Source organism: Rhinopithecus roxellana, chromosome 2 (assembly GCF_007565055.1).
Source record: "Rhinopithecus roxellana isolate Shanxi Qingling chromosome 2, ASM756505v1, whole genome shotgun sequence".
NCBI classification, from domain to species: domain Eukaryota; kingdom Metazoa; phylum Chordata; class Mammalia; order Primates; family Cercopithecidae; genus Rhinopithecus; species Rhinopithecus roxellana.
The window spans coordinates 88,799,679-88,823,966 of NC_044550.1; the positions used below are offsets into that span (position 1 = coordinate 88,799,679).

The 24,288-nt window shown below is 39.1% G+C and overlaps 3 protein-coding genes across 7 annotated transcripts in view; 2 read left to right on the forward strand and 1 right to left on the reverse strand.

Annotated features, from left to right (window-relative positions):
• Nucleotides 1–10,284, forward strand: part of RXFP1 (relaxin family peptide receptor 1) — a 123,598-nt gene extending 113,314 nt beyond the window's left edge. For 3 of the 5 annotated variants that reach the window (XM_010383214.2, XM_010383222.2, XM_010383229.2), the window contains 4 exons: nt 2,004–2,233; nt 3,894–4,304; nt 5,438–5,656; nt 8,674–10,284. In XM_010383214.2, the coding sequence (XP_010381516.1) occupies nt 2,004–2,233; nt 3,894–4,304; nt 5,438–5,656; nt 8,674–8,972 (1,159 nt within the window). In that variant the 3' untranslated portion in view covers nt 8,973–10,284. Of the gene's footprint in view, nt 1–2,003; nt 2,234–3,396; nt 3,783–3,893; nt 4,305–5,437; nt 5,657–8,673 lie in introns of those variants that run through there. The other 2 variants (XM_030925996.1, XM_030925999.1) reach the window with 2 other exon arrangements.
• Nucleotides 10,285–17,852: 7,568 nt separating this feature from the next.
• On the reverse strand, nt 17,853–20,813 carry C2H4orf46 (chromosome 2 C4orf46 homolog). The gene is made up of 2 exons (XM_010383203.2): nt 20,331–20,813; nt 17,853–18,489 (listed from the first exon to the last, which is right to left on the reverse strand). Exons 1-2 carry the CDS (start codon nt 20,511–20,513, stop codon nt 18,334–18,336), a joined length of 339 nt encoding a protein of 112 aa, XP_010381505.1. The 5' UTR covers nt 20,514–20,813; the 3' UTR covers nt 17,853–18,333.
• Nucleotides 20,814–20,836: 23 nt separating this feature from the next.
• ETFDH (electron transfer flavoprotein dehydrogenase) overlaps nt 20,837–24,288 on the forward strand; it is a 36,079-nt gene continuing 32,627 nt past the window's right edge. Inside the window, exon 1 of the mRNA XM_010383193.2 lies at nt 20,837–21,199. Within this exon, the coding sequence (XP_010381495.1) occupies nt 21,160–21,199 (40 nt within the window). The 5' untranslated portion in view covers nt 20,837–21,159. The remainder of the gene's footprint in view (nt 21,200–24,288) is intronic.

The following is a 24,288-nucleotide window of genomic DNA, read 5'->3' on the forward strand; positions in this document are numbered from 1 at the left end:
AATGACAGAATTTCATTCTTTTTTTAAAACTGAATATTCCATTGTGTATATCTACCACATTTTTTTATCCATTCATCTGTTCATCAACACCTGGGTTGATTCCATATCTTGGCTATTGTGAATAGTGCTTAAGTAGCATTGTTTGTATGGGGTAATTCCTGAGGTTTGTTGCCTCATGACAAAGAAATTAAGGACGTGGACACACAAGAAGTGAGGTTAAGAGCAGAGGTTTAATAGGGGAGACAAAAGAGAAAAGCTCTCTCTCCTGCAGAGAGAGGGGGGCTCCTGAATAGGTCTTCCAATTCTGTAGTGAAATGCACAGGGTTTTATGCAGTAGTTTGAGGAGGCCATGTTTGATTTCATAGGGCCAAAAAGATTGCTTGGACCAGTTGTGCCATTTGCATAGCATGCAAAGAAGCTGGCTGCCCCACCCTAATCTTTCATTATGCAGATGGGTTCTCTACCTGGCTGGCACCATGTTGTCTGCTTCTTTACTGTACAAGTGGTTGACAAAGAAAAGGAAAGATGGAGCCTCCATGTTGAACATACTTGGCCCCCAGGTAGCATTTTCCTATTGGCACAGCTGCCAGCATTCACCTGTGCAGGCTTCTAGCTTGCTTTTCTATGTCTGCAGCTTGATTTTTCAGGATGCTCTTTGTTAGAAAAGAAATTATTTGAGGGCTGCTTTTTATTAAAAGAGAAAGCTTACTGAGGACTCTCTTACCCTCACTAACTGCCTAAATACTTTCTTTTTAGCTTCTATATCAGTGCTGCAATAAACATGGGGGTGCAGATATGTCTTTGATATGATTTTCTTTTCTTTGAATAGATTCTCAGGAATGGGATTTCTGGATCACATGCTAGTTCTTTTTTTTTTTTTTTTTTTTTTTGAGACAGAGTCTTAGTCTTGCTCTGTCGCCCAGGCTGGAGTGCAGTGGCGTGATCTCGGCTCACTGCTACCTCGCCCCCACAGGTTTAAGTGATTCTCCTGCCTCAGCCTCCCAAGTAGCTGGGACTACTGGTGTGCACCACCATGCTGGCTAATTTTTTGTATTTTTAGTAGAGACAGAGTTTCACCGTGTTAACCAGGATGGTCTCAATCTTCTGACCGTGTGATCTGCCCACCTCAGCCTCCCAAAGTGCTAGGATTACAGGCGTGAGCCACTGCCCCTGGCCCATATGCTAGTTCTATTTGTAGTTTTCTGAGGAACCCCCATATTGTTCTCCATAGTGCCTATACTAATTTACATTCCCGCCAATAAGAGTTTCCTTTTCTCCAGATTCCCACCAGCATTTGTTACTTTTTGGTCTTTTTGATAATAGCCATCCATCCAACGTTGGAGTAAGATGATACCTCATTGTGGTTTTTAATTCCCATTTCCTTGATCATGAGTGAGGTTGAGCATTTTTTCAAGTATGGGTTGGTCATTTGTATGTCTTCTTTTGAGAAATATCTGTTCAGATCATTTGCCTCTTTTTTAATCGGATTTTTTCTTTTCTTTTTTTTCTTTTTTCTTTTCTCTTTTTTTTTAATTTTGTTGGTGTTGAAATAACATCATAACTTCAATAACAAAAAGCCACGGAAGCACAGAAGAGAAAACACTTAACTCTTCCCCTGAGGGTTAGAAAGCAATCACTTGCAGCACAACAGGGGCTGTGTAACTGCATTTACATATACTAAACATCAAAAGTACAATAAAGGTTTCTCTGGAGGGATTCATTCTCTTGATCACATCTAACAGTTTGTATTCTAAGACATGTCTAACACTTATTATATTTATTATGCCTATTTGCTACTCTCACCCACACATTCTTTAACAGTGAAATCAAGCTAATGATAATTGGATGTAAGTTTAAAGTTTGAGAATCCCTAATATTTTAGTTCTCTCAGTTTCATCTTAAGACATTTTCTTTCTACCGATAAAATGTAGGAAATAAATATGAATGTAAGGTGACACTGAATTAAATGGAAAATCTTATTTTACCTTCTCTTTGTATACCAGATATTTTAAGAAATTCCAGTACTGTGGGTATGCACCACATGTTCGCAGCTGTAAACCAAACACTGATGGAATTTCATCTCTAGAGAATCTCTTGGCAAGCATTATTCAGAGAGTATTTGTCTGGGTTGTATCTGCAGTTACCTGCTTTGGAAACATTTTTGTCATTTGCATGCGACCTTATATCAGGTCTGAGAACAAGCTGTATGCCATGTCAATCATTTCTCTCTGCTGTGAGTATTTCCTGGTTAAAGGGGAATTGTAGTTTTGAAATATACAAAGGCATTATTAGAAAATAAGTTATGTGAGTGGTAGAATTACAGAATTTTACATTTTTCTCCTTTTTGCTTATATGCTGTTTTCACATTTTCTTCAAAGAAAATAGAATTACTTTAGCAATAAGAAAAAATACGGTTTTTTAAACTAGGAAATTTAATCACCTTACACAAATTAACAAAGCTTTCACTTACTAGTTCTCTCCCATACGGTGGCTCCAAAGGCACGATATTTTGTTGAAGCATCTAAAATCTTTCACTACAAATAAAATTGCAACCTCCTATGGTCACAATTTTACATGCAGACCTGTACTTACTTTTTTATTTGTATGTCCAGTTCACAGATATTGACTTAACAACTACATGTTTTCCTGATCGCTGAGCTACTAGAAGTTTTTTCCACTCTAACTGAAATGTGTAAATAAGAAAATGTTTTCAGGGAGTATTCATTTTTTCAAAAAGTTGTTGCAATGTAATGGCAAGGTATTATGTTAAATGAACACTGCAAAGAAAAATAAGGAAGAAACCAGTCCTCAGGATGTTTGCAGTGTAGGTCAAGTGGCCTAGAATTTATCCATGCTCCCTTAAGCAAGTAAAACATCAATCTACATGAGGTTCTACTTTTGTGTGTGTGCTGCCCCCATGTACTGTCCGCATCCTTATTTAAACTCTAATGTCTAAATATTTTTTTTTATTGCAAGCTATGTAAGAAACAGAACTCAGAAACCATTTACTATTTTGTATTGCTAGCTACAAAATTTTTAGTAAGTTCAATTTCCCTGGTGAAGCCTAGACTATAACTTCAGAGTTAAAGGCTTAGGGTCAGCCTTATGATTTATACAGTGATGTGATTTTAGGGATTTTGTGTAGAATGCTTGTGCAGTCCAAAAATCTCACCCACTTTCTGATATGTAACGTTTGCTTAAAAAGAAATATGCCAAGTAGTCTAAGAGAGCTAATTCCTGGGATTGGAGACCCTAAAAAGAGACAGGAAAAGATGTAAAAATTGAAAGACAGAGGAAACAGTAGTGCTTAGACCAACTCTGGTAAGTAACTTAAGCCCCTTAAAATTGTACTGACTGCAAAGCAGTTCATAATTATTCATATCTCTTAAATTATAGGCTTCAAAATTCAGTCATAACTCTATCACAGGAACTTGTGAATTACTTTCTCCGAAATTTTGTGTGATGCCTCAAGCTTGTTGCGTTGGTTGAATTTCAGTGGAAGAGCTGAACCAAATAATGCCAACCTCATCTAGGTCCCTAACTGAATGCTCTACGTGATTGCATTTTGTTCATTTATTCAGCACTTCTACATGATGGGTCTAGAACAGAGAATAGAATAGACAAGATCTCTGCTCTTAAAGACTTGCACTTGAAAGGAAAATGAAGACATGATTGCATAATTAATTGTAGAGAGTACCTTTGAGAGTGGTTACCAAAGAGAGTCTATGAATAGATCCTCATCTGTAAAGAAATTCTTAGGAGAATAAAACTTACCTCTTCCTGAGAGAGAAGAAACTTGTCTATTTTTTCTAGCATTAAAAATATTATTGCTTATTGATGATTTTATGATACCTATTTATTTCTCTAAATTTGTGAAACTATGACTCCTCTAGGTGCCGACTGCTTAATGGGAATATATTTATTCGTGATCGGAGGCTTTGACCTAAAGTTTCGTGGAGAATACAATAAGCATGCGCAGCTGTGGATGGAGAGTACTCATTGTCAGCTTGTAGGATCTTTGGCCATTCTGTCCACAGAAGTATCAGTTTTACTGTTAACATTTCTGACACTGGAAAAATACATCTGCATTGTCTATCCTTTTAGATGTGTGAGACCTGGAAAATGCAGAACAATTACAGTTCTGATTCTCATTTGGATTACTGGGTTTATAGTAGCTTTCATTCCATTGAGCAATAAGGAATTTTTCAAAAACTACTATGGCACCAATGGAGTATGCTTCCCTCTTCATTCAGAAGATACAGAAAGTATTGGAGCCCAGATTTATTCAGTGGCAATTTTTCTTGGTAAGAAACTAAGAAACGAATGTTCACAAGTTTTTACTTCAAATATTCCAACCAGCTGTTAGTAAGAATGAGGGTGAATTCTATCAGAATCCCCAGCAAGGATTTTCCTCCCCAAATTATACTGTTACATAAATTCCAATCTGACACAGCTTAATAAAAGACACTAAACACCTTTATTTCATGTATTCACCCTAAACATGCTAAGTAACATATGTTTTGGCTCTTTGCTTTATAATATGAACATAATGGTATTTATTATCTTTTCAAATTCATGTGTGTAGCAACACACATCTCTGGCTTGCGAGTGTACATACAACTGTTCTAAACCAGCAATGTAAAAATATTCTCAGAGTATAGCAAAAAGTAACTGGATTAGAAAAAAAAAATCACTAGGCCAGGCACAATGGCTTATGCTCAGTGCTTTGGGAGGCCAAGGTTGGAGGATCACTTGAGGCCAGGAGTTGAGACCAGCCTGGGCAACATAGCAAGACCCCATCTCTACAAAATTATTTTTAAAAAATTAGCTGGTGTGAGGCCAGGCGCAGTGGCTCATACCTGTAACCCCAGCACTTTTGGAGGCCGAGGCGAGCTGATCACAAGGTCAGGAGTTCAAGACCAGCCTGACCAATATGGTAAAACCCCGTCTCTACTAAAAACACAAAACTTAGCCAGGCATGGTGGTACACCTGCAGTCCCAGCTACTTGGGAGACTGAGGCAGGAGGATTGCTTGAGCCCAGGAATTTGAGGCTGCAGTGAGCTATGAATGTACCACTGCATTTCAGTCAGTGACAAACAAGAACCCATCTCTGAAAAAATTAAAAATAAAACATCACTAATACTAGAAAGCTTAAAAACCCAAGATATTCGTTGAATTACTGTAATTTCAATATCTCATTTTAAAAGTAAACATTTTAGCATTCTTCACTACTTCCACAAAGCCTCATCTCAAAAAAATTCATGATTTTTGTGGACTTTAGTAATTCTTTATGAAGAAAAAACCCACACATTATAGTCTTTGTATCTTTAGTAATAACATCTTTGTATCTTTAGTAATAAAAATGTTTTATTTATGTTTGTTCATTTTTGAAAAAATATTTCTATACATTAATAATACTGTTTGTATTCCAAATAGGTATTAATTTGGCTGCATTTATCATCATAGTTTTTTCCTATGGAAGCATGTTTTATAGTGTTCATCAAAGTGCCATAACAGCAACTGAAATACAGAATCAAGTTAAAAAAGAGATGATCCTTGCCAAACGTTTTTTCTTTATAGTATTTACTGATGCATTATGCTGGATACCCATTTTTGTAGTGAAATTTCTTTCACTGCTTCAGGTAGAAATACCAGGTACAATATTTTTTTTCTCTCCTTAAAGAAATAATAAATCTGTTTGTGCAGTGTTCTTTTAAGGAAGACAATTAGAATTCTTAACACTAAACAATTTAAAGAATTGTACATCAGAGCCGGGCACAGTGGCTCATGCCTGTAATCCCAGCACTCTGGGAGGCCAAGACAGGCAGATCACTTGAGGTCAGGAGTTTGAGGCTAGCCTGGCCAACATGGGGAAACCCCATGTCTACTAAAAATACAAAATTAGCTGGGCATGGTGGTGCACTACTGTAGTCCCAGCTACTCAGGAGGCTAAGGCATGAGAATTGCTTGAACTCGGGAGGCAGAGGTTGCAGTGAGCCGAGATTGCGCCTCCAGCCTGGGTGACAGAGCCCTCCCCCGCCCAAAAAAAATTGTAAGTCATAGTTGTAGGTACTTTTGGCTATGTTCATCAATATAACATTTACTGGGAAAGAACTATTTTTTTCCATAAATGCCTAATAATACAATTACTATGGGAACAAAGAAGCAATGAGTGACCAAAACAAATTAAATACAGTGTTGAAATTCTAATCATCACATGCTTAAGGTGACTAGAAAGGAAAACAGGCCAAAACAATTCTCAAATGATTACTGCATTTTTTTCAGAATGTAAGAAAATTTTCTTCCTGTAATACATGCAATTTAGTGAAGATCATGCCAGAGTGTGAAAAATAATAGAAGCAAACATTCTTGGCATTTAAAAAGAATGTAGGCTGGTGTGGTGGCTCACACCTATAATCTGGTACTTTGAGAGGCCAATGTGGGAGGATCACTTGAGCCTAGGAGTTCGAAGCTGCAGTGAGCTGTGATTGTACCACTGCACTCTAGTCTGGGTGACAGAGCAAGATCCTGTCTCAAAAAAAAAAATTAAAAAAAAAACAATGTACATTACATCCATTAGGATGACTACTATTTTGAAAAAACACACATACGAAAAAAAAAAAAAAAACAAGTGTTGGTAAAGATGTGGAGAAATTGGAATCCTTGTGAATTGCTGGTAGAAAAATAAAATGGTACAGCTGCTATGGAAGACAATATGGCAGTTACCATCCAATGTAAACATAGAGTTACCATCCAATGTGGAAATTCTCCTAAGAAAAAAACCAAAACAATTGAAAGCAGGGACTCAAACAGATATCTGTACACCCATGTTGATAGCAGCATTATTCACAATAGCCAAAAGTTAGAAGCAACACAAATGTCCATAGATTAGGTAAATGGATAAACAAAATGTGGTACATACGCACAATGGATTAGTATTTAGTCTTGTAAAGGAAGGAAATTTTGACAAACGCTGCAATATAGATGAACCTTGAAGATACTGTGCTAAGTGAAATAAGTTAGACACAAAAGGACAAATATTTTATTTCACTTACATGACGTTTCTGATATAGTCAGATTCATAGAACATAGAACGGTGTTTTCTAGGGGTTGAGGTAAGGGAGAATGGAGAGTGATTGTTTAACAGGCATTGAGTTTCCATTTGGGAGATGAAATCATTCTGGAGATAGATGGTGGTTATGGTACAACAATGTGAACGTACTTAGTGCCACTGAGCTGTCCACTTAAAAATGGTTACATGGTATATTTTATGTTATGCATATTTTACCACAATGAAAAGTGCATATATCCTGTTAAATATATATATATTTATATATATAAAATGCAGTTTATATTCACATTTTAAAATTTTCATGTAGCAGGGCGCAGTGGCTCACACTTGCAATCCCAGCACTTTGGGAGGCTGAGGTGGGCAGATTACTTGCGGTCAGGAGTTGGAGACCAGCCTGGCCAACATGGTGAAACCCCATCTCTACTAAAAACACAAAAATTTAGCTGGGCATGGTGGCATGCACTTGTAGTCCCAGCTACTTGGAAGGCTGAGGCACGAGCTACTTGGAAGGCTGAGGCACGAGAATGCTTGAACCTGGGAGGCAGAGGCTGCAGTGAGCAGAGATTGCGCCACTGCAGTACAACCTGGGTGATAGAGGGAGACTCTGTCTCAGGAGAAAAAAAAAAAAAAATTGTATGTATTAATACATAATTTTAATTGTGTTCTGTACTATGGATGATGGTGATAGTATCTTACATTTTATGAACAACAAAAAGAAGGCCAAGGGGGGAGTACTGGAACCCAGGATATTGAAACCAGCTTGGACAACATAGGGAGACCCTGAGACCCCAACTCTTCAAAACATAAAAAAATAAAAAATTAGCCGGGCATGGTGGCACATGCCTGTGGTCCCAGCTACTCAAGAGGGTGAGGTACAAGGATCACTTGGGCCCAGGAGGCCGAGACTGCAGTGAGCCATGTTCACACCACTGCACTCCAGCCTGAGCAACAGCATGAGACCCTGTCTCAAAAACAAAAACATAAAAACAAAGCGTAATGACAGCATCAATTAAATTATAATAAAATCAGAGTATTTTGGTATTTGTATGTATACTAGAGTGATTTTTAAGATGGGTTTAGCCAAAGTTATTTTTTACAGAAATAAATATCTCGTCAAAAGCCAAAAAAATGCACACTTTGTTTTAAAATCAAGTGGCAAAAAGAAATATATTAAATAAAAGTGTACATATTCTGACAAATACTATATGCACTATTAAAATACTTGAAAAGTCTTTTAATTATTAGGCACTTAAATCTATGACTTAAATACTAAACAATGTTTTTTTCCTAAAATATAATCATAATATGTAATCACTTTGTGAAAAATATTTCTACCTAAAGGAATATTTTTGTTGATGTATTCAAGAAGAGCTACTTAGCAAAGAATGCCATTCTTTTTCAGCACTAGTATTCCCCTCACACACTGGCACTCTGGAAAGATATATTGGAAACAAATATAGACTTGGTATTTAATTATGTGACCTCAAAGGAAAAAAATTAAAACTCAAAAAGGGGTTGGAATGAAAGAAACAAGGAAATTGGGTTTCTATACCTTATAAACATCTGTAAACACTGAAACTGTTCCATTTTTCTTTTCTAGGTACCATAACCTCTTGGGTAGTGATTTTTATTCTGCCCATCAACAGTGCTTTGAACCCAGTTCTCTATACTCTGACCACAAGACCATTCAAAGAAATGATTCATCAGTTTTGGTATAACTACAGACAAAGAAGATCTATGGACAGCAAAGGTCAGAAAACATATGCTCCATCGTTCATCTGGGTGGAAATGTGGCCACTGCAGGAGATGCCACCTGAGTTAATGAAGCCGGACCTTTTCACATACCCCTGTGAAATGTCACTGATTTCTCAATCAACAAGACTCAATTCCTATTCATGACTGACTCTGAAACTCATTTCTTCACAGAGAATCCTGTGGGGGTGCTTCATGAGGGATTTACTGGTATGAAATGAATAGCACAAAATTAATTTATAATAATGGCTAAGATAAATAGTTTACAAGGACATGAGGAAAAATAAAAAGGACTAATGCTCTTATAAAGGGAAGTAATTATATCAATTATATATATATAAGTAGACATTTTACATAAGAAATTAAGAGAAATCTACTTCAGTAACATTCATTCATTTTTCTAACATGCATTTATTGAGTACCCACTACTATATGCATAGCATTGCAATAAATTCCTGGAAGTAGACAGTGCAGAACCTTTCAATCTGTAGATTGTGTTTAATTACAAAAGACTATACAAAGTCCATCTACAGTTCCTAGAGCTTTGCCTGTCATGTGCATCAGCAAGAATCATAGGCACTTTTAAATAAAGGTTTAAAATTTTGGAATACTCATTGTAATTGCATCATAGAAAATGTCTGACTGTTTGCAAAATAATATTCTGTTTTAAGAATCCATCTTACCTCTCTTTAAGTCTCCATACATTTGAAAGCCAACACAACATATTTATTACTATGAAAAAAGATGCTTTGCTAGAAGCACAAAAACAGCACTTCTTTTGGCACTTCCTGCCCAATTTTCTCTTTGCTTTAAATGAACATCATCAAATGAGATTGAAATAGGAGAGTATGAGTACTGCAGAGAAGTGGATCAGAAAAGCTAGGATGAGGATAAACATTTAGATCAGTGGAAACTCCTGAAATAAATCCTCATATGGTCAGTTAACTGATTTTCAACAAGGATGCCAAGACAAACATAAAAAGGCTTTGCAACAAACCATGCTGTTTTAAGAACAGACTTAAGTGGTTTAATTCACCCACTTTAGATGGGTGAATGTTATGGTATGTGAAATATCTCAATAAAGCAGTTAAAAGGAAAAAGAGCTAGAATGCACTGATTCAGGAACTTAATTTCAGGAAGGGAAGTCTATGTACATATGTACATGTTTCACTTTAAGCAGAAAATCGTTCTTCAAGAAATGACTTTACCTTCTCTTTAAACTGCCAGCACGTAAGATACTAACTTTTTAACTAGTTGTTCTTCTCTAGTCTCTAAGTTATTAGAATTTTTTGCTTTCATAATTTAAAACCTTTAAGTAGGAGAAGAAAATGTTTTCAGATAGTTTCAAATACACCAAAAACATCTGAAACACAAAAATACTGGAATCAAACCATAATGCACTTATCAAATATATAGTTGTATAGATTTATTTTGAAAATAAATTATCTGAAATTTAACTCTATTAAAAATGGATTGCTTTTGGGTTTTTTTCTCTGCTTACTTGGAATAATCTCAATAAGTTTTCTACATGAAGAACATGGTATAATTTCAATGTAACTCAGAACATAATAGAAAACTATAGTTCTGCTTATAATATTCAATAATATAACTACTGATAGTTCTATAATAAATAAAATAGCCAGTTGCAGTGACATGTAACTGTAGTCCCAGCTACATGGGAGGCTGTGTCCAATCTGGGCAACCTAGTGGGATAGTCTCTAAAATATAAATAAATAAAATAGGCTACAATTTTTAAATTTGAAAATAACCTACAAAAAGTAAATAATAAAAAAGCTTATGCAAAATGAAAACAGGCCCAAGTGCAGTGGCTCACACCTATCATCTCAGTGTTTGGGAGGCCAAGGCAGGAAGATCATTGAGGCCAGGGGTTCAAGACCAGCCTAAACAACAGTGACACCCAAAATTAAAAAATAAATTAACTGGGCATGGTGACACATACCCATAGTCCTAGTTAATAGGGAGGCTGAGTTGGGAGGACTGCTTGAGCCTAGGATTTGGAGGCTGCAGTGTTCTGTGATTGTGCCACTGCACTCCAGCTTAGGCAACAGAGCAAGACCTTGTCTCTAAAAAAAATTTTTTTTAATTCTTTGGGTTTTGTTTTTGTTTTTGTTTTGAGACAGCCTTGCTATGTCGCCCAGACTGGAGTGCAGTAGTGCAATCTCGGCTCACTGCAACGTCTGCCTCCCAGGTTCAAGCAATTCTCCTGTCTCAGCCTCCCAGGTAACTGGGGCTACAGGCACACACCACCACGCCTGGCTAATTTTTGTAATCTTAGTAGAGACAGGGTTTCACATGTTGGCCAGGCTGGTCTGTAACTCCTGACCTTGTGATCCACCTGCCTCGGCCTCCCAAAGTGCTGGGATTATAGGTGTGAGCCACCGTGCCTGGCCTAATTCTTTCTTAAGATTATTTTATGATTAATTCCTTAGAAGTCCTATTACTACTAATTCCAAGTAATAGAATAGGAAATTTTATTTCTATTTATTTATTTATTTATTTCTGATATGGAGTCTTGCTCTGTCACACAGGCTGGAGTGCAGTGGCGCAATTTCAGCTCACTGCAACCTACGCCTCCCAGGTTCAAGCAATTCTCCTGCCTCAGCCTCCCAAGTAGCTGGGATTACAGGTACATGCCGCCACGCCCGGGTAATTTTTGTATTTTTAGTAGAGATGGGGTTTCACCATGTTGGCCAGACTGGTTTCAAACTCCTGATATCATGATCAGCCTGCCTCGGTCTCCAAAACCAAAGTGCTGGGATTACAGATGTGAGCCACTGTGCCTGGCCTTTTTCTTTCTTTCTTTCTTTTTTAAGATGGAGTCTCTCTCGTCACCCAGGCTGGAATGCAGTGGCATGATGTCGGCTCACTGCAGGCTGGAGTGCAGTGGCCTGATCTCAGTTCACTGCCCCCTCCGCCTGCAGGGTTCAAGTGATTCTCCTGCCTCAGATTCCCAAATAGCTGGGATTGCAGGCACCCACCACTATGCCTCGCTAATTTTTGTATTTTTAGTAGAGATGCAGTTTCACCATGTTAGCCAGGCCGATCTCGAACTCCTGACCTCAGGTGATCCACCCACCTCAGCCTCCCAAAGTGCTGGGATTACAGGCGTGAGCCACTGCACCCAGCCAAATATTTTTATTAAAAAGAATAACTAAGAAAGAATAAAAGCAATACTCATGGATAGAAGAAATTTAGTCCAACAAAAATCATGGTCTTAACCTGTTTAAGAGTCTTAGAAATACATTAAATTTACGAAGTACACATCTGAAACTTCCTTTAGCATTTAACATATTTTTAAACAACTTTCTAGAGGCCATTTGACTTCCTGTCTTCTCAACCCACTCACTCTTCCACCCTTCCACCTCCTGAAATAGAGTAACTTCAATTTAATTTGATAAGTAATTATTAACATACTACATAACTATCTCCTTAGATACTTCTATAGAAAATGCAACAGAAGCACTCAGTTAACTACGATTTGTATCAAGGTTTGCTTAGAAATGTAGCTTATGGACCATGATCTAGGTCAAATCAATCCTCTAAATCAAGTGAGCCTAAGTTGTTTTAAAAATTTAAAGTTTTGCCAGGAAAACCTCAACTTTTATTTTTTACACTTTTTTTAAGAGTACTAATTCATCATACTAACACATCATCTCTCCTAAATGACTGGGAAAACCTTGGCAATTTAGACATGGATAAAGTAGAAGGCAAAGAGCAAAGTGGAAGGAATACACAGCTGGAATTGTAAAGCCATGCGTTTTACTCGACAAACTGTCAAGTGAACTGCTCTAGGTAAGAGACCTCAAAAATACAAAAAGTGGTTTAATTTTTATAAAATTGCTCCTCTTTTAGAGAAAATCTTTCACTGGAAGCCTCATTCACTCTTGTTTTAAGCCTTTTTCTTATCTACAGACTAGGGCAATCTCATCCACTTTAATATGGCCTCAAACACTATGGATATACTGATGATGCCCTTATTTTTGCCTTTGGCTTGTTCTCTCCCCTAAACTGCCCACTTGTGTATACCACTGCCCACTTGACATTTCCACTTGAGTGAGTATCTCACTGGCTTTTTAATGTCATCATTATGCACGAATCTAGAATCTGATGTCTGATTCTTCTCCTATAGACCTTGTCTTGCTGAATTGCACCCGATGGCCCAAGCTCGAAATCTGGGAGTCATCCTTGACTCCTCCTTCTCCTTTATCCACAATATCAAATCACCCAGTCCTCCCTTGATTCTACCTCATATACATCTTTTAAATCCATCCAGTCTCTTCATCCCAATTCCCAGTACCTTAGTTTGGGTCAACATTATATCTTATTGAGATATTTGCAATAACCTTTTAACAAACCTCCATACCTCCAATTCTAATTTGGTCAGTTGATCTTTATAGGTTTTTAGAGCTTACCAAAAAAAATTAAAATAATCTCAGGAAAAAAATTGAGTGTTATACAGTTACTAGCACAAATATTCTGCTTTTGGATGTTGTATTTTGGGTTTGCCATAGAAACAGAGAGAGATTCTAAGGAATTGTCTCACGTGATTGTGGAGACTGGCAACTCTAAACATCTGCAGGGCCGATGTCCCAATTGAAAGGCACACAGGCTGTTTAGAACCAGGAAGAGCCAGTGCCAATTCAAAGGCTGTCAGGAAGAGTTGATGTTGGAGGCCAGGACTTCAGGCGGATTTCTCCCTTGCTGGGGGAGGGTCAGCCCTTTGTTCTATTCAGGCCTTCTACGGATAGGATGGTCACAAGGCACACTAGGAAGGGCAGTCCGCTTTACTCAGTCCACTGATTTACATGTTGGCTTCATCCAAAAACATCCTGACTGAAAAAGTGAGAACATTATCTAAACAAATATCTAGGGATCTGTAGCCCAGTCAAGGTGAAACATAAAATTAACCATCACACATGGGGAGAGTAAATAATATGATAAGCCTGAGTATTAGTAAGTCTAGCTAGGTGGCTAGATGTGGTGTAAACAAGCCAAAGCATACCAGTTTTGGTGTCAAGTCTCACAGGCACATTTTATCTCAGCCTGTTTCCTTTCGGTAAACAGTAATGACACTTTCCTCAAAGAACTGATATGGTGACATTTTTTTTTTTGAAAAGTAGTTTCGTTCTTGTTGCCCAGGCTGGAGTACAGTGGTGCAATCTCAGCTCACTGCAACCACCACCTCCTGGGTCCAAGCGATTCTTCCGCCTCAGCCTCCGGAGAAGCTGGGATTACAGGCACCCGCCACCATGCTTGACTAATGTTTTTGTATTTTTAGTAGAGATGGGGTTTCATCATGTTGGCCAGGCTGGTCTCAAACTCCTGACCTCAGGTGATCCACCCGCCTCGGCCTCCCAAAGTGCAGATTACAGGCGTGAGCCACCATGCCCCACCATAAAGCTCTTAACATAGTACCTGGCACATCTTTCAAACTCAGAATTTTTGAAACGAAACATATTTTTTTTAATGTTAAGTATTTCATCTTACTTTAGTCTCTTGAGGCTTTAAAAAATTTACATCAGCTGAACGCAGTGGCTCACACCTGTAATCCCAGCACTTTGAGAGGCCGAGGCAAATGGATCACCTGAGGTCAGGGGTTCAAGAGCAGCCTGGCCAACATGGTGAAACCCCGTCTCCACTAAAAATACAAAAATCAGCCGGACGTGGTGGTGCACAGCTGTAATCCCAGCTAGTAGGGAGGCTGAGGCAGGAGAATCGCTTGAACTGGGAAGCAGAAGTTGCAGTGAGCCAAGATCACACCACTGCACTTCAGCCTAGGCAACAGAGTGAGAATTTGTCTCAAAAAAAAATTTATATCATTCCTTTGGGGTTTGCATAGGGCTGGTAATGGGCTACTTACTAAGTTAAAAACAAATTCTTAAGTCTTTGAGAAAATACTTATGCTTTCAGCTCTTCCCCAACCTCTCCAATGAAGCAAATAGAAATATAAAAAGGTCTAACACTGTAAACTCTTAAAAAGTGCCCATAGAAAGCTCATTACCTGAAACCAGCAGTTGTCCTAAGTTGACCATAACTCAATAGAATTAGAAATCGGTAACATGTTTTTGCTTTTCTTACAGGGATAGACAGATTGAGTTTAGCATTTAATCAAATAAATATGTAGTGGAGGAAATACAATTTCTCCTCAAGCCTCACAAGTTCATAGTTGGGACAGATTCCTATAACAAAAGACAGATTAACAAGAGAAAAACAAGTAATTTTATTTATATATGCAGTGTACATCACACAGGAGAAAACTCAATGAAAAGGTAAAACACAAGTAGTGGCTTACAATTCTGGATTATATAGCATCTTCCACAAAGAATACATTTCGGAGAAGTGTGAAAAGACAAAGGAAAGCAGTTTTAGGCTTCCAGAGGCAGAAACTGTGGGAAGGTAAACATATGGCAAGAAACTAACAGTAAGGTTTGTTTGTAGATTCCTCTGGTACTGTCTCAGCTGATTAGAGCCATCTTCTCATCTTGATATCAGAAAAGCATCTTTCTCAAAGAAGTCTGTATGGCTTGCTACAGGTAGGAAAGGACAGTTAAGATAGCCATGTCTGCAACTACTGTTTCTCAAGTACCTTTAGCTTGAAATAATCAGTATGCCAAATCAGCGTATTTGGGGGTGGCATGTTCAAATTTCCTTCAGATCAAAAGAATAGAAAGGTCAGAATCTGGCCCGTATACAGTAACTGCATGACAGATGTTGCACTTGAAACAATGATCCTCAGAGGAACAGCTATAAATGTGCAAAAATAATTAAAACAAGATTCCAAAATCATGCCATAAACGAAAACAAATTTCAGTTGGACTAAGCATCTAAATGTTAAAAACAAAAATTTTTTAACTTTTGGAAGGCTGAATAAGACTATTTTTATGACATCTCCTATACAAAAACCAGAAAAAGCAAATCATTATGAAAGATCTGTAAGATTACATTAAAATTAAAAAATTCAAGATTTCATAACCAAAATATGAAGACAAACCAGACTAAAAAAGATTGTTGAAACATATATAACAGATTATTAGTATTCAAAATATGTAATATCTAAAAACTGACAAGTAGAAAAACAAAAGAGAAAAATGAGCAAAAATGCCTGTAATCCCAGTGCTTTAGGAGGCGGCGAGATGGGAGGATCGTTTGAGTCCAGGTTTAAGGTTACAGTGAGCTATGATCCTGCCACCACACTTCAGTCTGAGCAATAAAGTGAGATCTTGTCTCTTAAAAAAAAAAAAAAAAAAGGAGCAAAAGATATGGCCTCAGAAATCACACACTGCACTTGCTCAATATCCTGGTAGTTACAAAAGTCAGCACTGTAAAATGCAGGAGAAGGCTATATGGGGGCCAGGGATCACTGGTGCCATCTGGAGGCTGGCTACCACATACATAAAACAAATATTTTATAGCGCTTTTAAAAAATATATTTGTATTAAAAATATAAAAACACACGCTAGAATATATGCCACCTCTAGAGTTTATCTCTGGGGACTCTAGGGAGGGAGGAAGGGGACAGGATCAAAGAAGTAACAAAACGAACTTCAAATGTATCTAATATTTGCAATTACATATACATATGTGTCTGAAGAAAATAGAGCCAAATCCTAACATTTATTACATCTGCATGGTAGAAATACATGGATGTTCTTGAACTCATTTACCTCTCCTATATCTTTGAAATATGTCAGTAAAAAGTTTTAAGGTAATAAATCCAAAGAAATGGAAATAAAATGTGCTTTTAATAAGAATTTATTTTTACACATTTTAAAAACTGCAATTTTCAGGACATGTAAGAATATTTTTCTAATAGTGAAATAAGCATATTTCAGGACATGTAAGAATATTTTTCTAATAGTGAAATAAGCATTTTGGTACAGAAATCACACCCTATGTGTGATCTTTAACTAAAAAAACTAATCAACAACTATGACCTAATATGTTAAACAAAACTATTCTTTGCCCATCCATCTGTCCCCTCTCATAGCCCCATTGCTGGGCGTTAGAATATAGTTCTGTACATATCTCCATATCTACAAAGAATTAAGATGTCATATCAAAGATGTCCAGAAGTTATATATGGTGGAGAATTAGTTGGCTTAATTCTTGACACACAACACAAAACACCAAAAGCAACATAATATACAAGACGCAAAATAGAACACTGTCACTAAGGTCAAATAATACAAAAAAAAAAAAAAAATCACATCATTTAAATTTGATGCATTGCAAACAAAGTAACTTCTTTAGAATTATTAGGTACACAACTTGCAAAGCTCAAAAAGTAATAGCACAGAGCCATAAATCTGATAAGGCACCTTAAAAATAGCCATCAAACATATACAAATATCAAATACAAACACGGTTAAACTGCAAAAGCAGTAACCACAGAAATAAATAGGGAAAAAAAAATGCATTCTTTCTAGACAGTCTCCTTTTTCTGAAGTCTTTAAAACAAAAAATAAGTACAAAAAATATTTATCATATATTTTAAAACCTATCATCAAAGTCTAAATCTCTGTAAAAAAAGAATGTTTTTCTTCAAGTCAATAAAGTTCAGATTCATACATTTTCTAAAGAAACAATGACAGTCTTCATGCTAAATATAGGGAAAAAAGCTTTTAATTATGTTTGTTAACTCTTTTATTCAACAAACATTCAGTGAGTGCTGTGTGAACCTGTTTTAGGTGCTGAGGATATAGAATAAAGACACAATCCTGAGCTGTAGACAACTTAGCCTAATGGAGCTGTATCCACCACTAGCAACCTTAAAGTTACCTCCCATGGTCCTTAAGATAAAACACAATTTCTTTCTTTTTTTTTTTTTTTTTTTTTTTTGAGGCGGAGTCTCGCTCTGTCGCCCGGACTGGAGTGCAGTGGCCAGATCTCAGCTCACTGCAAGCTCCGCCTCCCGGGTTTACGCCATTCTCCTGCCTCAGCCTCCCGAGTAGCTGGGACTACAGGCGCCCGCCACCTCGCCCGGCTAGTTTTTTGTATTTTTAGTAGAGACGGGGTTTCACCGTGTTAGCCAGGATGGTCTCGATCTCCTGACCTCGTGATCCGCCCGTCTCGGCCTCCCAAAGTGCTGGGATTACAGGCTTGAGCCACCGCGCCCGGCCGAAACGCAATTTCAAACTCTGCCATGCTTAGCATTTTGTTGCAAAACAAATAATGGTCTACCTAGTTTGCTAATGGTAGCACTGTGGCTCTATTAATATTAACCATCTATTGATGAAGTTAACTTTCATAAAGGACTCTATGAAAGTTCAGAGGCATAAAGTATTTAAGGACAAACAAGTACTGGTCCACAACAAAAATAGCATCGGTATTCTGCTTTCACAAAAGCCAAGAAAACCAAGAAAAATTTCATTCTGAGTATATACAGAACTCCTGGACAGAGGTCATTCTATACGTGTGGTACATGTACAAATATGACATAAGAAGTCTGAATGATTGCAGTCATTATTAAACAACGAAGTATGCCAAATTAGTCATCAGGTTTCAAAGAATCATAGCCTTCTTTCAAGAGGTCTCGCCATGTTTTAAGGAATCGTGCATTTTCAGTACATTTGAAGGCAAGTTCTTCCACTTGAGCTGATACTGCAGATGTGGCTTCAAGAAGTTTGGTTAATGAAAAGGCTGCCTAAAACAAACAAAAAAGAACTCAGACATAATTTTATTTTTAAAATTCTCATCTCATTTTATAAGTAGTCTAAAAATAGCTTAAGGCTTTGAATCCAATGCCCATGTTATTTTCTTTAAAAGTAATCAATTTTCAAACTAAAGCACTGGCTCTTTCAGGGAACCTAAAAAAATTATTTAATATTGAGTAGACTTTGAAGAAACAGGTCTGCTAGAAAAATATCCATTATGTCTGAGACATGACAAATCAGTTTTTTTGTTTTTTTTTTTTTTTTTTGGTTTTTTTCTTTCTTTTTTTTTTTAGATGGAGTTTGGTTCTTGTTTCCCGGGCTGGAGCGCAATGGCGTGATCTCGGTTCACTGCAACCTCCGCCTCCCGGGTTCAAGCGATTCTCCTGCCTCAGCCTCCTGAGTAGCTGGGATTACAGGCATGCGCCACAACACCCGGCTAATTTTGTATTTTTAGTAAAAACAGGGTTTCTCCATGTTGATCAAGCTGGTGTCGAATCCTGACCTCAGTGATCCGCCCGCCTCGGCCTCGCAAAGTGCTGGGATTACAGGCGTGAGCCACAGCGCTTGGTCCAGTATTGTTGTTTTCTATGAAAATACACTAGAGTCTCAGCTCAACAAGATAACTTGGACCCCTTGACACTAACTGCCAGAAGTATCTGAGGGATTTCATCATAAATAATTCTTACTGCTACTTGGGTAACATGGGCATTGACCTGTGAACACTTCAAACAATGAAAATGTATAGATCAAAGAACAGAAACTCTGAGCTCTGACAAATAACATCAAAAAATCACACACAAATGCAGAAAACACTCAGCTCCTGGTGGAAAATTCACTTTTCAGCCAAACGTTTTCTTCACCGATGATATAAAACATTGTTCCTAAATAACACATTAGCACTTCATTCTACATATTTACTTGCAATCAGTTTGTTCTGCAAAAATAAAAGCTGGATAAGCACTTTAGTCATCCTTAAAAAAATACTTGCGGAAGCAATGAGATAATCTGGTTCATCCCCTAGTTTCCAATCTGCAGGAAAGGTCAGGCCACAGAACTCTCCCAGAAGATTACACCCTACATACCTCATTCCACTTGACCCACTCAAGAGAACATAAAACTCCCCTTCCCTGTCTTCTCCCCTCCAGTGGTGTGTGAGTTAGGGTTGGGAGGTGCGGTGCTAGTTTCTGGGGGATTCGAGATTTAATAGACTCTATCCTAAGTACGCATTCTAGCAGTCATACAAAGGGAGGAGTCCTGAACTAAACCGTCAATGAAGCCAATCCACGTGACCTAAACCCTTCAAGCTGAGTCCAGCGCTAAGCAGACCTGGGGCAGACAATGGCATTATCAGCTGTCCCTGGGCAAGTAGCCAACTAGAACAGCAGGCTCTAAGTCCCATGGAAAGAAATCACAGCCTGATCCTAAGCACCCACAGACAGCCAGCAAACCCATGCAGTGAAAACTATTCTCCGATGGGAGAAGAGGAGGCAAAGAGAGCCAGCAACAGGCAGCACAGAGCTGCGTGGCTTCGGGTTACTGCAGATGATTGAAACCAAAAGGCGAGACAAAAAGAAACCAGTAAGGGGTGGGGCGGGAGGAGGGATAACCCCTTAAGACTCCTCACCACCAAATCTAAAGGGGGAACCCTCAGAGAGGGGTAGCACTTCAGCTGCTGGCATCCTCCCGGCTTCCCGCACGCATGCTCTGGGGCACAGAAGGGCCGGTGGTCCCGGGTCGTGGGGATTGGGGGACTCCCTAGCCGCGCGAGCCCCGCCGCCGCCGGTCTTCCCAGAGGCGCCGAGGGGGGACGCCGTCCCGACACCACACTCACATCTCCGATCTGCAGCTCCACTTCCTCCAGCGGGTCCACCGCTCGGCCGCTGCTCCTGCTCGGAACTGGCCGGCCCAAACTCACTGGGCCGCCCGGGGAAGATGCTGCAGAGGCGTCTGAAGAGGAGGGAGAAGAGGGAGGCGGCGGCGGCGAAGAAACCTGCAATTCCTCAGCGTCTGCCATGGGGAAGAGCTGGGACCGCGGAATCCGACCCGAGCAGCCGAACCGACACCAACTGTCTTTTAACCACTCGCGCCCAAAGCCGAGAGGCTCCGCCTCTTACCACCAGAAATCCCGCCCCGTCTCCTCGTGGGTCTCAGCCCTGGACCACAAAGACTTTTCATTTTTCGGGACAGCCAATCATATGAGTCAGTTCACCTTAGGCCGCTCACGGTTCCTGCGCGAGCCTCCAGTGGGGCGCCAACGGCGCGCGTACAGAAGACTACATCTCCCAGGAAGCCGTGCGCGTCGCCCCGCCTTCTACTGCCTTTCACTGCGCGTGTGTTGTGCTGTGGGATTCGTGGGCCGCTCTGGCCGCGCTCTGGCTGTTTCACCGCGCCCCGGCTGGGACTTGCAGTCCCTTATCTTTCCCTGGTTTGGTACATGACCCGGAAGCCTCGGCTGGCCGCCGCGTCATCCATGGCGCCGGCGCAGAGCGAGAAGGAGGCGGGAACGCAGTGAAGCAAGAGCGGTCAGCAGAGCGGGGAGGCGAACTGCAGCAGAGTTCTTGCTTTCCGGCAGGTGATGGCGCCCCCCGCGGCCTAGAGGTCCAGCGCCCGCCGCGAGCAGCGGACAGTCCTGTTGTGTCCGACCAAGAGTCCTGGTGACTATGAACATGCTGGTGCCGCTAGCCAAGCTGTCCTGCCCGGGTGAGAGGAAATGGGCGGTGGGGATTAGTGGAGGAGTTAGGGCAAAAGGGACAAGGCCGGTCCTGGGGGCTGTAGGCACCTCTTGCCCCTTCTCTCATCAGCTTTCTGAGGCTATCTAGGACAAAGGTCACGCTCTGTCAGCCTGGTGGTGGACCCTGGCTTCCTCCCTCTGGGGTTGCCCCAGTTGAAAGAATTAATATCTAGGCTAAAGGTCAAGGGCAGGGAAAACTTGTCAACACGTCCTCCGCACCACCACCACCTGTCAACACACACACACCTCGGTGGACTCCTGAATCCTGAATTCTAATCCTCAAACCTTTGTTGGAAATGGAAAAAAAAAATCGTATTTGCCCAGTTTTTCTCCCTGTCCTGACCTCACTTTCGTCTTCGCAGCCGTCCTAGTTCAGTGTAAAGAAATTGAAGTCTGATCTGTCACATCATGGTTAACATTCATATGTTGACCAAGTCTCCTGAGTGTATCTGGAACCAGGTGTTTTTCTGCGTTGTCTAAAATTAACTTTAAGGGCTGGGCGCGGTGGCTCACACCTGTAATCCCAGGACTCTGGGAAGCCGAGGCGGGTGGATCACCTGAGGTCAGGAGTTCGAGACCAGCCTGGCCAACATTTTGAAACCCCATCTCTACTAAAAATACAATTAGCTGGGCGTGGTGGCCCACGCCTGTAATCCCAGCTACTCAGGAGGCTTAGGTAGGAGAATCACTTGAACCCGGAGGTGGAGGTTGCAATGAGCTGAGATCGCACTACTGCACTCCAGCCTGGGTGACAGAGCCAGACTCTGTCTCAGAAAATAAAATAAAATTAACTCTAAGGGCCTTATCGTGTTATGGGTATTCTTTGAACCATCATGACAGTTGGATGGTCTTTTTAAAGTTTTACTTAAATTTTTATTGTTGTCGTTAATTCAAACAGAAAAGTTCCCGAAAGAATTTCATATTCTGTCATAACTGGCTTAATTTTTTTTAAATCTTTAGTTTACTTAAGTTTTTGGTGGTAGAATAAGTATAAATATTACAAATTCAAGGATATTCTTATGAAATTTCATGAAAGTAGAATTTTGTTAAATTTGGCTTCCATATATTAAGAAATTAGAACTTTGTTTAAATTTCATGTCGCCCATGCATTTTTTGCTGCACTTAATGTATGGATAAGATGGTGTTTGGAACATTAGTCAGGTGCTATCTGCTTTAGAGCCTAATTTAGGTGCAATCAGCCTTGAGCCCAGTGCTAACCAAATTCCACTACCATTTCTGTTTTCTTTGGATGGCAATTCATTGCCATTTTCATAGCCTGCTGACATGAAAGAGGTAGACACCAATGTGCCAGCAGTGTGACTTTGATATGGTGATGCTATGAGTTCAGTGGACTTTGTGACCTCTCTTCTCAACCAAGGAGACTGAATATTTAAATCTCTAAAGTGAGATATCAGATGTGTTTTCAGAAAAGGGGTAAAGGTTGTGACTTTTTTTTCCAATCCTTTGGAGAAATTCAGACTATACAGTTCCAAATATTCTCAAGAAAATCAGTAGCTATACAGGCAGTAGAAATACAGTTTGTCATATGTCAATCATCAGTTTTCAGAAGTAAATAACTTCTATACACTAAACTACAATGCATTGAAAACTAAATATTTTAAATATTCATTATAGTGTATTTGAACTCTTGAACTGAGTTCTAGAATATCTTTATGTATTTAATATACTTTTTTTTTTTCAAAACTTAGAATAGGTAAATAGTTATCTAAGGCTTAAAAAGTGTTCCCAATATTATAGTTTTTTTGTTTTTTGGGTTTTTTTGAGACAGTCTTGCTCTGTTGCTCAGGCTGGAGTGCAGTGATGTAATCTCAGCTCACTGCAACCTCTGCCTCCCGGGTTCAAGTGATTCTCGTGCCTGAGCCTCCCTAGTACCTGGGATCACAAGCGCCTACCACCATGCCTGGCTAATTTTGTATTTTTGGTAGAGACGGGGTTTTGCCATGTTGGCCAGGCTGGTCTCAAATTCCTGGCCCCAAGTGATCCTCCTAACTCAGCCTCCCAAATGCTGGGATTATAGGCATGAGCTACCATGTCTGGCCCCAATGCTATAGTTTTTAGTATGCATAAGTAAATTCATTTCTTTGCCACTTTTTAAAAAGATGACCAAACATTTTTATTGTCTAAAAGATTTGCCTTTTCACGGAAAATGACTCTGAAAAGCATCAATCTTTTATGGTAGCATGTGTCAATCATAAATGAATGCTCTAGTGAAGGAAAGTACAAAAACGACTATCTAATATTTAGTCAACAAATATGTATACCTAACATTAGGTTTCCACGTACAACAAGGTCAGTGCTTTTGGAGCGTGCTATCTGCTGGAGAATACAGACAACTAAAGACATTTATATTTTTACCCTTTTTTGGTCACATAAATGGTTTAAATTTTTAGTCTAGTGATATTATAACTTTTTAGATTTTTATCATTCTTAGAAAATAACTTTGAAAATCCTAGATTCTAAAAAAAAAAATTACCTGTTTTCTTCATAACATTTTTGTGTGTGGCTATAAATGTTCTTTTTTATAACAGCTTTAATAAACTTTAATGATATGTCACAAACCGTACAATATATACTATTTAAAGTGTACAATTCAGTGGTTTTTAGTATAGTCAGAGTTGTGTAACCATCACTGCAGTCTATTTTAGAACATTTTCATCACTCCAAAGAGAAACTCTGTATTCACTCCCAACCCCTTCCAGCCTTAGACAACAGTTAATCTACTTTCTGTCTCTATAGACTAGCCTATTCTGAGTATTTCGTATACCTGGAAGCACATACTATTGTCTTTTTGTGACTGGCTTCCTTCACATAACATATTGTTTTCAGAGTTCTTCTATGTGTTAGCATATATCAGTATTCAATTTCTTCTTATTGCTAAATATTTCATTATTTGGATATATCACTTCTTACCATTTATTGATCGACATTTGGGTTGTTTCTACTTTTGGGCTGTTATAAATAATTCAGCTATTGGCCAGCTGTGGTGGCTCACACCTGTAATCCCAGCACTTTGGGAGGCTGAGACAGGCAGATTGCT

Excerpts from the sequence above, each read along its gene's own strand:
- C2H4orf46 (XM_010383203.2), bottom strand. The coding sequence starts at position 20,513 with ATGGCAGACGCTGAGGAATTGCAGGTTTCTTCGCCGCCGCCGCCTCCC. Across the intron at positions 18,490-20,330 it reads TGGAGCTGCAGATCGGAGAT|GCAGCCTTTTCATTAACCAA; the intron begins GTGAGTGTGGTG and ends TGTTTGTTTTAG.